Genomic DNA, 16,680 nt, shown 5'->3' with positions numbered 1-16,680 from the left:
TTACAAAATTTACAAAAGGCTTCTTGTGCAGTGGACATCTAAAATTAATAAATATGGCCTCTGCTAGACTAGAGGCAGTGGAAGATATGTTGACTAACTAACCCTTTTCTATCAAGGTTTCAGACATCATAATCTGCTCAGTATATTGCTTTCAGCATTTGTTTTTCTTGTGAAGGGTTCCAAGGTGTAAAGAGTACTGCTTTCTAATGAGTCTCTACTGTGATACACTTTGTTTCACTTTTCAAGCAAAACAATTGCCATGAAAAAGAACAAATTAGCACAATGTTTGTTTCATCAAAACTGTTCTGAGAAAAATAATCCAGTTAAGAAAATTATCGTGGAACTCTTCTTCATGGTTAGTTTTTTAAAATGAACTAACCTTGGACTTCAAATATAAAATGTATCTGATGAATACTTGAAATTCAAAGCAAATATGTGGCATGCAGAAGGTTGCCAAGGCTATACATCATATTTGAAATTGTAATAAGTCTTCTAAAGTTCCACTTTTTATCAGAAAATGAGCTGTAAGAAAAGTGAACATAGGCAATTTGACCATTTTCATTCCATTGGTAAAAATCAGCACTTAAAAGTAAAAATACAATCATATCAACATTGTGCAATTCTTAAATTAATTGACGTTTTCCCCTTCTTTTAAGATCCATGGCATGCATAAACTTAATAAATATATCAATTAAGAAATGGATTAATAATTGAAGATGTCAAGGTAAGAAAGGATGTACAGCACTCTAAACTTACCCTCTTGCAATGACCAGAATGCTATGAAATCAGGGACAGAAGATTTTATCTAAGGAAAAAAATTAAAATCCTCCACTAAAGAGGTTCAGCTATCAAGTAACTTAACTGGACTTGACTATTGAGCCACGATCCCAGAGCACCTATGGTGTGATCTGCATATAGCAAACTGGATATTATCCTGCTAGGACAAAATACAGAACAAGATAGGTGGAGAATGCCTTGAATAATGTTGGGGAATTTACATAACCTGTAGCCCCCCCACCTTGAGAGCTAACAACACAAGTGAAGAGAAACTGGAGGGACCTGAGAATTGCTTTAGGAAGGTGGGGAAAGAAAAACAAACAAACATGGGGGTGACTGCATGGCAGCTTCAATAAGCAGTTATGATGATGAGAAACATAAAAAGAAAAATTGATATAATTCATAAGGAAACTCTACCTGACGGTACATTCATCCCAACTACACTGTCGGAATATTCTTGTATTTCATTCTTAGTAGGATGTAATACTATAGGGTCCAATGACTTTTGTGAGAGTTGCATTCTCCACTGTGATAATAGAACTTTAAAGACTACCAAACTCTGTATGGCACTAAAGAATACAACTGGTGATACAAATGCAAATACAAGTTGTAACTGGATTATGAAAAAGGACCATTCTGGATGAAAGTCCTTACCATATGTGTTTGGGCTGAGATACAAGGCCATATATTTGGGTTCCTGTCTTTCTGTAAGGTCCTATTTGTTGCATGTCTCTGAAAGTTTATGGGATTTTTTTCTCTAAGGTACATCCCATAATTGTTGTAGATACTGCCAAAGGTAGATAACTTCTTACAGACTACACAGCAATGAGATATGAGGCAGACTGAGCCTGTCAATGCTGGACATCTTTTGATACAAAACAATGTTGTTACTATCAAGTAGAACAGAGGACTGATTACTCTGCTGGCTCATGGGGATGGGGGCATACACTTAGGACTGAATCATAGACTGGGCAATTGCTTTGACAAATGAAAAATAACATTGTCCTTGAGAGACTGTCAATCTTCCGTGAAACACAAGCATAATCTTGGCTTTAAATGTTTTTCTTATGTAGAACTGACTCATCATTCTCCCATCTCCCGGCAGATCTCATTGTATAGTTATAAGAAACTGTCTTCACTTTGTGTATAATCAAAATTAAGTATCTAATTGATCTTTAAAAAAGAAAAGCATGGCAGACAAATCTTTCTGGGGGTTTTTTCCTTTGTAATGTGTCTTATCCTTTCAAGTTCAAAGCATTCCAGTGGAATTTAAACATAATTCGTATTTCTAAGGACCGCTCATTAAACACAAAGATATTTAAAACATTGGATGGAACTATATTGACAATAACTTTGCAGCTATCAAGAGCAGCTGTAAAACCATGTTTTAAGTACATGAGAATGCAGTTTTATGGAAGATCTGCCATGCACTATATAAAAGAAGAGTATGTTTTATGTGTGTCAGTCTACTTATATTTCAGCAAAAATATGTTGGGCATGATAATTTTTTGCTCTTGATGGTGTGTAACACAGTCAACTATTTTATATTACATGTTTAACAACTGAAGTAAAATGCACAATACAAGCATAAAACTGATAATAAATGTAACCATTCAAACTCTGGAAAAGAAAGTAAAACATTGAAAAGATTTCTGAAATTAGCCCCTCAGAATATATGGAAATTGTTTCCAAGTACAGTATCAATTTTTTTTTACACCATTGTGTTAAATGGATAATTTACTTACTGCTTCCTGAACTCTCATCCAAAACAAAGAACAATGATCAATAACTGGATTCAGTTGGGTTAAAATGCTCATTCTTTCCCTTTAATACACTGAATATTCCTCATCCTTATCCTCTTTCCTGCTTTTTACAAGGTAGATTAAACATTTGAAAAAAACAAACAAACCATATTTACCATCTTATTAGTAAATTGAGAAAATAAGACATGGGAGTAATGGACAGTATAAATATATGTAAAAATGGTAACTGTGTTACCAGTCTTCCATCTTTGAGGTATAACTATCACTACGTTATCTATGTTCTCTGTAATATTTAACACTATTATTTGTTTTCCATGGCAGTTTATAAGGAGATGAGGTTGGTGGACATTTCATATACCTCTAAAGTAAAAGCTGAGGACTGGGCTGTTACAGATCAAAAGTAAGGAGGAGTGAACTACCGTGCAGCTGGTGTAGGATGACTTGAGTTCTGACTGCCAGGGCTGCTACCTCCATCTTGTAATCAACCTGAAATTTCCATTATTTTCCAGAAAGAACATCTAGGATGGACCCATGTGGTGTTAGTCTTATAAAAATCTATATATTCTTAATGTAGCTCTACAAAAACAGACTGTGCCCTCAGGGTAAATGCTTAAACATGTGTTTGTAGTGAGACCCTGTATACCACTGGTAAGATTTATATTTTTTATTTGCTCCCATCCCCCTTTTTATTTTTTTACTTGAGCACCTCCACAACTTCCTTTAAACTAATATAGGGTTTTGAGCAGTAGGAAGTTTGTTTATAAGACAGAGAACAGAACATCCCAGTTAATCTGGTCTGACTGTGAGTGAACCCAGAGAATTTCAGATTTAGGATCTGCTGTTGACTATATCCCTGGATCATGTTTCTGAACAAAGTTTAGTTTTCTCCTTCTGCCCTTCCTATAGAAATGGACTCCTAGAGTAAATGGTTGTTTAAGGCCATTTGTTCTTCATGCAGCTTGCCTTCTCTTGTAGTCATGATTCTGGGATGGCTTCTGGAGTACAGGTAGCCTCCTATGATTTGAGGTTAGACACCTGAAGCACAAGTTTTTTCTTGACCACCTGTTTCCAGGGGAAGCTTTTGGTGTGTATGGTTTTCCATGCCTACTACATATGAAGAGATGATATTGCATGATAAATTGCAAAGCTTCTGACTTTTTCACCTTTCCTCTGCACCATGAACCGTCTCCATGCTTTCTGACAATCTGTGCCTCAGAGTGGCATCAAACAGCTATTATCTTTAAAAAATAATATGTGACCAAATGTGTCTTATCCATTCTCCCCAAACAATTTCATTCACCTGAGTTACAGACAAGGTATTATTCAGTCCTAGTGACATGATTTAGGGACTAGGACATCATTCTCCTGCTTTCCACCAAGACAAACCACACTTGCATCAAACTGAAAAATCCTGAGATGCTGGATACTGAAGTTATCATAAAAAGCTATTTTAGGACAGAGAGAGAGAGAGTTTTAAAATGTATTAATTATATATTTTCTCTCAGCTGAATTCTTGATATGAAAGGAGTTTAGCTTTTGTGGGTAGAAAATCATTAAAACAAACTCTAGGTGGTTTAAAAAGAAATTCTAAAATACAGAAAAATGTCGACTTTATAGAACCCTTCATGGTATGGTTTGTAAGCTAACTAGTGCCCATATAGGATGCTCTATATAGCTTTCTCACGGCTTCCCTCCTTGAGAGGGAATGACAATAACCCTAGTCATTACATATACATTATTATACATTTTCTCTTTCTCTGCCTCTGTCTGTTTGAGGGCTATTTTCTATTTGTTTTCTACTAATCTAAGTTCTGTAGAAGAAACAATTAACCCAAGTTGTTTTACCAGAAAAGCAATTCTTTGTTTTATGTTACTGTAATTTAATTCAGCTAGATACATTTATCCTTTCACTGGATTGAAAAATGTGAAAGAATCTTGGCTTTAATCTGTTTGTTTCTTGAATCTGCAAGCTTTAAACTCTTAGTTCTTTTTGTGTGTTAAATCTGTGAGAAGTTAAACAACATATAAAAGTGTGATTAAAAAATAAGATAACAAGAAAGCTTATTTATCAAAATCAGTCTACTATTTCTCAGACAGAGCAAATATGGAAAATTTCAGAAAATTAAAGCTTATGGACTTGAGTCCTGGAAGCAGAGAAGACATACCTTTGGGAAAGAGTAACATCTAGAAGAACACTGTGAATAGATCAAAAGTGGAGGAGAACAAGCACTCCTTAGTGTGCTCATCACAAAGGTGACTTATAGGGCACTTAACGTAAGTTACCATTTCCACATGATCTGGCCCCTGAACGCACTCCATAGCCAAGACATAACACAAATTCATGGCTGCAGAGTATTAAAATGTCACCTGCCATTTAAATGGCTGATCATACAAAAAATTAACCCTTGATAAATCTGCTATTAGCTGCAGGCTCTCTAGAGCAGACCATCTTAGAGAACTTCTGTTCAGGTTCCCTCAAGAATTAATTTTATGGATGCACCTTTGCGGGGCTGGGCTGGTGCTTTTGATGGCAAAAACCAGCCTAAACCTAGTCCTGGGGCTGTCCCAGATAGGAGAGAGTCTCTTCCCAGTGCAGCAGGTGAGGGAGAGGAAGGGGAGCTCAGGTTGGGGAAGGTACCTCTGCTCGGCAAAACTGAGCTGGCAACTGTGTGCTGCCCCTGTCAGGGGGCTCAGCGAGAGGGTGGGGAAAGGGAGCCCCCCTGACTTGTGGGCCCCCCACCTCAAGCTACCCAGCTGGAGTACTAGGGGGAACCAGGCTGGGCCTGCAAGGTAGAGTGAACTCCCTCCCCCTCTTCCCTCCACTGCCTGAGCCTTTTGGCAGTGGCAGGACACAGCTGCCAGCTCAGCTTTGCTATGGCCAGAGCTGGGGGGATGGGGTTGGGAAGAAGGGCAGTTCAGCAGACTTCTGGGTGGCTGCGGAAGCACCCCCACCTGCTGGCCAGGGCTGGTACAGGAAGGGTCAAGCTCTTCTCCCACCCAACAGGTCAACACACATTGGGTTCAGTGGGCACTCAAACACACGGTGCTCCATGTAAAGCACCATGAGTTAAAGTGCCTCCCCTAAATGTCTGTAGGCACCCATAGATAACGCTGCATATGGATCTTCTCAAGGAGTCAAAACCATGCTCCCAAGAATACAGCTAATGTTGGTTCCTTCAAAGAGACAGAAAGTTCACTGAACTCTTCTAACCTGAATAGGAAAACATCTTGGCTAGGATAGAATGTGGAGGTTTTCCTTGGTGAGAAGTAATGAGATGAAATTCTACTTTATTTTGTTTGGTGGTATTGCATATCCAAAGGAAGAATGGGCACAGTAAATGGGTAAATACAGAGACATTAATAGCGTGAAGTCACTTATATAGGGAAAGGATTAAGACAGTGGTTTTAAACTTGCTGCCCCTGGGTCCACAGACAACGTATAAGGGGTCTGAGAAAGACGACTATGATCAATCAAAACACTGTGAATACACACACAATTCAAAGGGGTCCACACCTCCATTCAAAATTTCCCAAAAGGAAATTTGAAGTTTTTTAAGAGTTCACAAATGATAAAAAGGTTGAAAACCACTGAATTAAGGCAAAGACAGAAATCCTGACCACAAAGTTAGGCATATACAGACTGGATCTCCTAAAGTATCCTGTAGCTTTAAGGATACAGTCAGATCCACATCACTGTTGTAAGTGCCTCTTTTTAAATATTAAAATACCTAGGAAAATAGATGCTTTGTCCCAGAAAGATAATTCAGATCAACAGGACCAAGCCCTAGTTTTCCTATACAGAGAACAGAAAGAGATAAGTGACTTCAAAGGGCAATCCAGAGTGTTAAGGTACTGAGGGAGGTGTTTAGAGCTAGCCAATAGGAAACGCTACGAGCAGCAGTACAGCTGAAATCCTGCCCTTTCATTAGGCTTCTTTGCCTAACTCAGGGCCTCCATAATCCTGCAATCTAGAGTGCCAAACATTGCTCCAACAGCACAGTACAATAGTTTCTGGGCATTTAACTTGAGAACATGGCTCCTGGTGGTAATGCTGCTCTTTCTTTAAACTTAAAACACATAAGTGTGCTTAGAGCATCTGCATAGAAGAGATGTTCTCGACTCCCTCCAGAATGAGGAGGGCCTATTACATAGGCCTCTGACTTCCTGGAGAAATGAGACTTGTAGGAAAGTCATAGAATCAGTGGATTGAAACAGACTGCAAGGGCAATTGCAGGATGGACTGTTCCCCAGCTGTTCCAGACAAATGTCTATCCAGCTTCTTCCTGAAAACCTGCAGTGATGGAGATTCCATAACTTCCCTAGGCAGCTTGTTTCATTCCCCTACTGATCTCACAATGAGGAAGTTTTTTGTTTCTGTTTTGTCTGACGTTTAATGTAAATTTGTTTTGCTGAAGATTAAATCCATTGCTTTATGAACTGCCCACTCTAGCAAATGAAAATAATTGTTTTCTGCCTTTTTTATGGCAGTCTTTCAAATAGTTGAAAATTACTGTTGTCCCCATTTCATTTCCTTTACTCCAAACTAATCATGTTGGTCTCTTTACCTCTTCTCCCATGGCTTGCTTTCTAATTCTATTATCATCTTTGTTTCTTATCTCTGAATCCTTTCCAATTTCTCTACATCTTTCCTAAAATGCAGACCCTAGAACCACATGCAGTAATGCTACTGAGGTCTAACCAGAGCCAACTAGAGAGGTACTATCAGTTCCCATGTCTTACATACAATACACCTGTTAATGGAGCCCACATTTGCATTTATTTATTATATCTCTGGAACTGATGGATCATGTTGAGTACATGGTCCACCAAAATCTTCAGATTCTTCTCAGCAAAGCTACTGCCTGGGCAATTACTTCCTATTCTGTATTTGTGCATTTGATTTTTTCTTTCCTACTTCTGTCTCTCTCAACTTTCATTCTGTTGTCCATATCCCAATTATTTAGTTTATCAGGAACTACAAAGCTCCTGAAAAAAGGTGGATGGCAATACTACCACCAGTAGTGTTCCTGAGTGAAAGTGCACTATACAGAATCCCAGATTGCCTCCTAGGCACAATCAACTGTAGAAACAGGGCATGAAGAACAGGCATGCAGTCTACCTGTCACCTGCTTACCCCACCTCTGAATTATATAAACTTTTTAAAAACCCGTATTAGCCATAGGAAAAAATAGGATTGATTGTACATTATACAGTGTAAAATGAGATACAATCTCTGGAGTACTTTGTCAAAACTCTGTTGGTTGAGAGGAACAGAATGGGCAATGTTTGCCCAAAGGAAGGGTGAAAAACTAAAGCTAAGTAAAGTGCCTTTTTGAAAAAGGTTTCCAATAGTTAAGATGCAGCTCCTCAGACAGACAGGTAATGACTGGGCAAGTATGCAGTAGGCAGCGCAGAGCATCCACTTTCTATTTTGGAATACAAGGTTCTTTTGATAGCCTGGAACACAGAAATATGATTTTTCAGCTCATTAAGGAAGCAAGCTAGTTGAGTCTTAACTGTTGGCTCAGTTTGACTTATCCATATGGGACTCACCACATAAAAAGGTGAACAAAATCCTAACAGAATGCAGCAGTTGGTAAAGAGCCATTATACTGCAATTTTCATGAGGCTGACACTAGGCCAAGAAACTACAAAATGGCAGAGAGTAGGAAAAACAGTTGTAACCGGTTGTACGTTGTTGGTGATTATATTTTCAGTGGCAATGAAATCTATACTCAAACAGAGTAAATGAGAAGCTGGAAGGAGCAAGGCAACCTCCAAGAAGCTGAATTATGAAAAATGTAATGATCGCAGAGGAATTTAGTGGCAACTAGTTGCTGTAGACTCATTTTGTGTAAGTTTTAACTATCAAAATCAAAGGCTTTGAGTTACCTAATAGCAGAATGTTACTGCTGGGGATTTAGCATTAAGTACTGCTTGATTTATGGTCTTATCAAATGCTGTGTCACTGTAAATGTGAAATTGATGAGATAAAACATCCAAGCATTAAGGGGAAAACTGATAAAACACAAAAAGAATAAAGAATGCAGCAAATTTCGTTAACAAAGAGCATGCAGAGAATATAATTACACCATTTAAAAGGGATTGGGGGACAACGACTCACTGCTTGGTCAGCTAATCTAGTGTAACTCTTTCATTCAGGGGTAAATTACTACAGTTTAGTTTCCCTTGTGGCAGGTTAAGAGCAGACAGAGAAAACAATTATACCAGATTTGGTTGTACTAAGGTAAGCCTTCCACCAAGCACTTGCCCACATTCATCACCAGTTGTTTGAAGTTGGGTAAATATTTTGTCTGCACATATGCAAAGGAGGTATGAGAAGTGTGGGCATTTTGGTTTAATATGGAAAAGGAAATATAAATGTTATGAAATACCTAAATACCTGCTAGACTTTTCTGGCAGCTCTGGTAAAGAATTAAAGAAACATAATAGAAACAATAATTCAAAGACTGATAAAATGAAAGACTTAAAGCTGGAAAGCTAAGCAAAAAGAGGTAGCTTTGCTATGGGAAATAGAAAATGGTATGCAAGGACATTAAAAGAAAAAAGAAAAGAGAAACTTTTAACTAAACAGGGGTAGTCTGAAAGCTGGAGGAGGGAAGACATGGAAGAGGGAGGTCAGCAGGACTCAGAAATATCTCCACCACGCGTCTTTACTAAAGGTGTTCCTGTGCAACATATTGATGTATTTACGTTTTTATTTAAAAATATGCTTTGTTGCAAACTCTTAACAGTTGAGAAGATAATCAAATGAACAAAATGGAAGGAAAAGTAATGGGGAGTTAACACTGAAAACTAATAAGGACAGAGAAAAGTGTAATTTATTATATGGCCTATCATTTTTAGTATAAGCATTTGACATTCATCAACTACGGCTGCTGCTGGATGCAGTGGCAGACAGTGAGAGAGAGATTGAGGAATACAGTGGAGGCTGTGGTTGTTATGAAGAATTGTGATTAGTGAGATATGAGTTTACATTTTTCCCACCAAAAACTGCAAGTCACCTGAAGATGGGATAGTGCCATGGGAAGAAGATCCATTCCTTTTCATAATTCCAAAACCCTTAATTGCTTCCAGGAAGTCAAAATCCCATATTTGACTCAGGCTAAGTACAGTAGTTTAAAAAACCAGAGGCAAAATCGATTCAATCTTCACAGTTTTTCCTAAGCTGACTAGATTGAACCGGTAACAAACTGAATTTACATTCAGTGTTTGGAAGGCCAAGATAGAAGTCTGCAATGGCCGAGGACAAGAGCCTGGGGGTGCTCATGTGCACTATGCTCATTGCTAGGCTGCCGAAGGCTGATGAACCCAGCTCAGTGGCGGCCCAGGCCTAATTGGCAGCTAGGGTCTGTGGGGTGCAGGGGGAAAACACCCACCAGGGGTCTTCCCCCTCACCACCAGCTCTGAGTTGGGCTGGGCTGGGCTCACCCCAACCCCCTTCCCTTCCCTTCTCTTCCCCAGCCATCGGCTTTGACCAGGTGGGGGGGAAGGGATTGAGGGGGGAACGTGTTTACTGTTCCACCGATAGTGCCCTCCTCCCCAGCTGGGGTCTTTTTTGCACAGGAGGGAAGCACCCACCAGGGGGACTTTTCACCCCTACACAGCTTGAGCCAGGATAGCACCAGGCAGACCTGGGCTGGGGGAGGCTGGCATGGGGGTATAGAGGGGTAGTGCATTCCACCCTCTGCCCCCACTGCCCCTCTTGGACATGACAGCTGAAGAAGGGATGGGGCTGGGGAGATCCCAACTGGGCTTGAGCTGCGTGGGGGCGTGGTGGAAAGCCCTCACAGTGGGTGCTTTCCCATCTGTGCAGGGCAGATGTTGGCTGGGGGGACCAATGTGGGGGAGAGGTTCTCACCCTCTGCCCCTACCACCCTAGAGGGCTGGGGAAGGTGTGGGGCTAAGGTGATCCCAGCTGAGCTCAAGCTGTGGGGGAGGTGCAAAGCCCCCCAGTGGGTGCTTTCCATCCCACACTGGGCAGACCTTGCCTGGGTGGGTATGTTCACACTCTGCCTCTCCCCTCCTCGGAGGCAGATGGTTGAAGGGATGGGTCTGAGCTAATCCCAGCCTGGCTGCAGGGGGGCAAGTGAAAAGTGCTTGCTCCCAAGTGTGGGCTTTGCCCTCCACCCCAAGAACCTGGCTGTGAGAGTGAGTGCCAGGTGGGAGTGCGAAGGGGTATGGTCCCCCCGCTTAGAGGCAGAGGGTGGGGACAGGGTAGGGCTAAGCTGATCCCTGCCTGGCTCACTGGGTTGCAGAGGGGGGAGCAAAAAGTCACCATCACAGGGTATTTTCTTTCCCTTGCAGTACAGCCCAGGGCTAGGAGGTTTGAGGCATGGAGGTCTGTTCCTCTGCCCCCAATCCCTCTGGGCTGATAGACCTAGGCAGGAAGCAGGCTGGGGAGCTAAGGCTTTAGTGGCAGGTGGTGGCAGGGCCAACCTGGCTATGTTGGAGCAAACAGTACAGCCCACAGCTGCAAAGCATCCTGGGGTACTGAGAGTTAACTTGAAATTAGGAAGGGGTCTGGGACAGAAGTTCCATAAACAATTTTAACTTATATCAGTTATGTCTGATACCACATTCAACCAGGTTAAATCCATTTCAGCCATTTTGAAAGTGGTCTATGTGCAATGAACTTCTATTTTGTTACAGGTTTAAACCAGTTTCCAATAACTTAAACTGGTTTATTTGTAAACTCTGTCCCTAGCCTGAAAGACTTAACTGTTTCCTCCTCAACTACAAAAAAACCCACCTCTCCAGCTTTCCTTTGACAAATATTCTTTACTGATATAAAAATCTGCAAAATTAAAATTTAGGACATCAGTGAACACATTTGATATATGCTGCACTACTACATGTTATATTATCTGGTCTTACATTCCCCTCAACAACATCTCCACTTTGCTGCTGGCCTACGTCTAGTGCCTTGGTGAAAATAGGAATTAGGCTGGAAAGGCACTGTTTGAGGTTGGTAGGCTGTCTATAAACTGAGATGGGCTTGTCCCCCAGGGCTACCTTTAGACTGTCGTCATTTTCCAGAAGGGGGTCCAGTTGTACCCCTTCATCAACAAAGACCACATTATAACAGAGATTCTAACATCTGAGGTCCATTCAACTGCTCCTTTACCGAAGTCATATATTCCATCACCTGCTTAGAGTGCCCCTCTGCTGTCTATATTGGACAGTTGGGGTGATCTTTATGTGAAAGAACAAATGAACACCGATTTGACTTAAATTCCATGAAGATATACAAGCCTGCAGTATAACACTTTAACCTCCATGGACATTTCACCACTAAACACAGAGTAGCTCCTCTTAGACCACAAGTCTTTAAAAAACAACCTGAGTGGAAAATTGCAGAACAATAAATCACTGATGGATTGAATTGTGTTAAGTATGGTTTAAAGCAGTGGTGGCCAACCTTCTGGCCTCTTGGGCCAGATGAGTGGTGTGAGAGTTGGTCCACAAACCAGAACCCACATGGTATTGTATACATCTGAAAGATTCAAAGAGGTATCATATGGTCCAATGCTTTATTAAAGGTTTCAGGTGACCCTTGTAATGGCATGAAAAGCAATTTGGTTTATCACACCTGCACACATTTATTGTTTTGCTTTGTTTTTTTTAAATGGTATCCCCTGATGTTTTCTGTAGTATTCAGGGGAAATATTGCTTCTTTTGTCCTTCCATTTAAATAACAAGAGTTATTTAAATTGCTTAATAATTTTATCCTTTTAATTTGAACAATTGCATTAAGATGGAATAAGGAAAAGCACAGAAATAAGAACTGTAAATAGCCATAGTCAATATTATTTATACTTACTTGATATAATAGGGCACTTTGTTTGGTGAGATTGCCCTTTCCCAGGGACCCTGGACAGAAGCTGTTAAAGGAAACAGACAAACAAACAAATAAATAAAAGACAGATGTGGAGGTCAAGTTCAAAGCAAACAGGAAAGACAACATTAATCTTCAGAATTACAATTTTACACTCGGCCACACTGATATGGGTCTGTTTGCTCAGTTGCCCATGAAGGCAGGAAGGATTAACCTGCTGTTCTGAAATTTCTGTCCTAATCTGAGTGAAATTGAACTCATTCAGCTGCAAAGATAAATGCAAAAACCTCCTTGACTGCTAAACTAAAAGAAGAGATAAGAAGCTGAACAAGCAGCCTATCTGTTTTATTGGTGTGTTCTTTTATGGGGTTCCACTTGCTAATGCTTTCTGTGCTTTCTGGTGTTTTTTCTTCCGTTTCCTAGTTGATCCACTGTTTTCAACCTTCTAGGAACAAAATTACACCCTTGTTTACTCTCTATTTTGAATGAGGCTCAACTAAGACACTTACCAGCCCCATATGTTGTTTATTTTCTTGTTTATTTGTTTTAAGTAGAGACCAATTTCATTTTTATTTCCTACATTATTAAATGTGCATGTGTTTTATTGGTTTTCAATAATGGCAAGCAGTGGAGAAATACCAGTATGATCACACAAAAGTGTTAAAACCAAAAGAGAATAGCACTACATAATAGCAATTCTCTCAACCTAGACTAGCAGAGCGTTAAAAACCAATGTCAGCTTACAGTAGAGGGGAAGTCTTTTATAGCAAACTTTTTTTTTAAATAAAAAAGACATCATTTCGAATAATGAAAATTCATTATCCAATAGCCAATGCTATGTGGTCTGAGCTTTAATCTAAAAGTTGGAACAATTCATAGATGTTATATACTCAGTAATGTTTTTTATATCTCTATTTGATGGTATATCCCCTTTCTTTACACAGAAGACCTTCTGGCCCATGTGACCATCCTATGACAATCCATACTGTTTGTCTAGGAAAGTTATGGTTACCTGGACCCAAAACATAGCTAGCTGTTTGGTGCAGCACTTTAATCCCTGATTATACCATCACACTGCTAACAAATATATGCTTTCATTTTGATGTATATGTTTAAAGAATGCCTATTCAAAGCTCTAGGGGTTTTAGCAGATTTAAAATACAAATGAAAAATAATCCACACTTCACATAACTGCAAAAGTTAACCAGCTAAATAAGACCACATCATCCACCACCAATGCACCAACCTTCTGTGTCTCACCAAACACAAGAAACTCAATAAAAAAAAACGAATGAAACAAGTTAAAGGTTCTAACATCTACTTTAAAATAGTTACATGGAATTAGAGCATCATGACATGACTGCAAATAAATGGATAAAGAGGAGGGATTTAAAAGAAGGCTGGAAGGTTTTATGGAACTCAAGATGAGGGAGACAACAATCAGATAGATGGGCAGCGTGAGAGAACTTGTGACAGTCTGAAAAGGAGAATGACAGGTAACGAAATATGAGATATAGATTAGAGCTGAGGGCAAAGAGTTTGGAATAGATTTAGATGGCCCTGAGAAAATAGTGAAGAAAAATCTGGGGGTGAGAGAGGGGAGGAAGGTGGAAGGGGGAGGGAACGAGCAGATAGGAAGGAAAATGAATTTGGCAACAACAGTTTAGATAGATTGAAGAGTTATGGCACAGCTCCATCAGTACACACCTTTCCAGAGCCATCACTCATTCTCCTTGCACTCCACAGCATCTGCAGAAAAAATTATGGATGCCTTTTCCATAGATGGAGAAAGAGTTTGATGCATTCTCTTCCTATTGCGTACTTTCATATTGTTTGCCTATTAAACATACGCAGTAAATATAAATGCTTGGTGCAGATGGCATGGTGCAATTGAGAAATTGCACACACTGAATGTTGAGGGCAAAACACTTCCTCCAACACAGTGTCCATCCTGCACTTGAAATGGTTGACTTTTGCCATCCTTATTTACGCTGAGTAACAAGTTAGTGCAGAAGAACTGCATTACTTTCAAGTTGCATGAAATTAGGCAGTAATCACTGTGAATAAGGAAAGTAGAATTTGGATATCAGTGAAGTTGGCTCCTATAGAAAGTATCATGTGATCATGTATTTGAAATGCATAATGTATATTTACATAGAAGGTAAAGCTCCAGCATATATATGTACATATTTGTATACACATATCATTAAGCATATTTATACATTGCAGTACATTATTTAGACTGTAAATTCTTTATAGCAAGGATCTTCCTTTTATTTTGTGTTTGCATACATTTTAGCACAAAAGTCTACATTTTTGGCTTAACACTATGGTTCAGAGATGCTTTGCTGTCTGTGATGGCAGGAGTAATGGTGAAAGTAGCAATAACAATATTAATGATAATATGATATTTGCCAACTTCCCAATATCTACAGCATAAATTAATGTTAAAGCATAATGCATTTTACAATTCACTTGGCTTCAAAAAACATCCAAAGCTAATAATGCAAAATGCCTTGTACTATCTATAAATAAGAATTAGTAAACTATAATTCTTCTTACCCCACATATTTATGTTGTAAATTATCTTTCTTAGACAATGTTAGTTTTTAATTTTCCTATCTAAGGCTAATGGATGGTATATAAACTGGTTTTAAAATACTTTGTTTACTGAGCCAGTATTTTCAAGGATTTAAAGATATTCCAAAATGACATTAATTTGAGGAGTCAAGTTGCCTTTTAGGGACTAACAGTGAGTTAAAATAATAACCTCCCCGATACCAAATCACGCATTAAAAATTACTTCCCTTTTCCCTCCTGCTATCATAAAGGCTAGTAAGCTACTACACCAAACCAAACCTTAGCTTTCATAATGGCAATACCTCTTAACTACATTCCATAAAAATGAAAGCAAATTCTAGTGATTTCTTTACAGAAGATGTTAAAATTAGGATGGGTTTACTACAACCGATCTGGAAGGGGAGTGTTTTTCCTTCATAGCAGAATTAACCTGGGCAACAGTTCTGCAGTGGTAACTTATTATCCTAGAATCTTTGATATGATAGTATTCTTGATCCATTAAAATACACAAAACAAAATAAGAACAACAAAAAGAAACCAAGAGCAGATAGTCTGCTTTCATCAAAACTAAGTGCTTTAGAAATAACAAACAATTCTATGATGTTCTGCATAATTGGATTTAGTGCTCCTTCAAGAGATTTTTGTGAGGCTGTCTGTAATATAGTTAGTTTTTGCTTTCCTGGATGATTCTAGTCTTGCATAAATTTGCGTTGACAAAATATGTGGTACCTTTTACAACTGTGCTGTGAGAATAATCATCACATTTCTGGCATAAGCCCAAACGTTAAGAACAGCTGTTTCTTATCTCTGAGTACCAGTAGAGGTTTGCCATCCATCACAAAGCCAGTGTAGGTAATGGACATATATCTTTAATTCCTGGTAAGACTATTTTAGTACTCTATGAAAGGAGACTTTCTGGAAAATGATTTTTATACAACATGATAGCTTCCCTGTGTGTTAGTGGTACCCAAGAAATAGAGATCTCCCTATTTGCAAAGTGCAATTCAGAACTAGTTTATTGTTCTAGTTCTACATAGCATAAGAACCCATTATCATACACACCAGCTATCTGCAATGTTGACTACTGAAATTACATAGCACGGCAAAAATGATTTTTTTAAGTGGATTTAAATCTTTCTGCAGTCCATTAGCTTTCCTACATGTTAGTAATCATTTTAACAGTTGCCTCTTTTCAGTTTTATTTTTCTTCCTGTGATGTACTAAAATCTAAAACCTACCTTGTCTGTTATTGTTCAACTTAAGTGAACATATCCCATGCTGGTCAGCTTAAGCATTTTCAGAATTCAGAATGTATATACTAAAAACAGCGTTCTGGGCTTCTGTGCAGCAATATTTTAATCTATGCAGGGGTCTGACTAGAAAGTTATATAGGATGATGGCATCATTTTTAGCTGTGTAATAGATGCAATTCAAAAATAACTTCATAAATATTCAATGTAGCTATACCACTAAGAAAATAATACATGAAAATCATGTAAATTTACGAAAGGTTAACTGTGCCCCTAAATAGTCAGTACCAAGTTCAGTTCAAACCGATCTAATATAAATACATGTAAAAACTATTCTCATGGACTACACTGTTAAGAAAGTCCACCTTCACATCCACCCTGACATGGCCTCAATTTAAGTTTTCAATTCTAAGTACAGGGAAAATCACTGGCATCTGCTATCTCAGAGTAG

General features: G+C 39.0%; 1 protein-coding gene across 7 annotated transcripts in view; it reads right to left on the bottom strand.

Moving 5' to 3' along the window:
• The window catches only part of DMD (dystrophin), a 2,140,576-nt gene that overhangs the window by 151,252 nt on the left and 1,972,644 nt on the right, over positions 1-16,680 (bottom strand). For all 7 annotated transcript variants that reach the window (XM_090061814.1, XM_090061802.1, XM_090061811.1 and 4 more), the window contains one exon: positions 12,385-12,445. In XM_090061814.1, coding sequence (XP_089917940.1) covers positions 12,385-12,445 — 61 coding nt within the window. The remainder of the gene's footprint in view (positions 1-12,384; positions 12,446-16,680) is intronic.

This window comes from Crocodylus siamensis, chromosome 1, assembly GCF_052110815.1.
Source record: "Crocodylus siamensis isolate JL-2025a chromosome 1, ASM5211081v1, whole genome shotgun sequence".
NCBI lineage: Eukaryota > Metazoa > Chordata > Crocodylia > Crocodylidae > Crocodylus > Crocodylus siamensis.
This window is presented reverse-complemented; position numbering and strand designations above follow the sequence as displayed.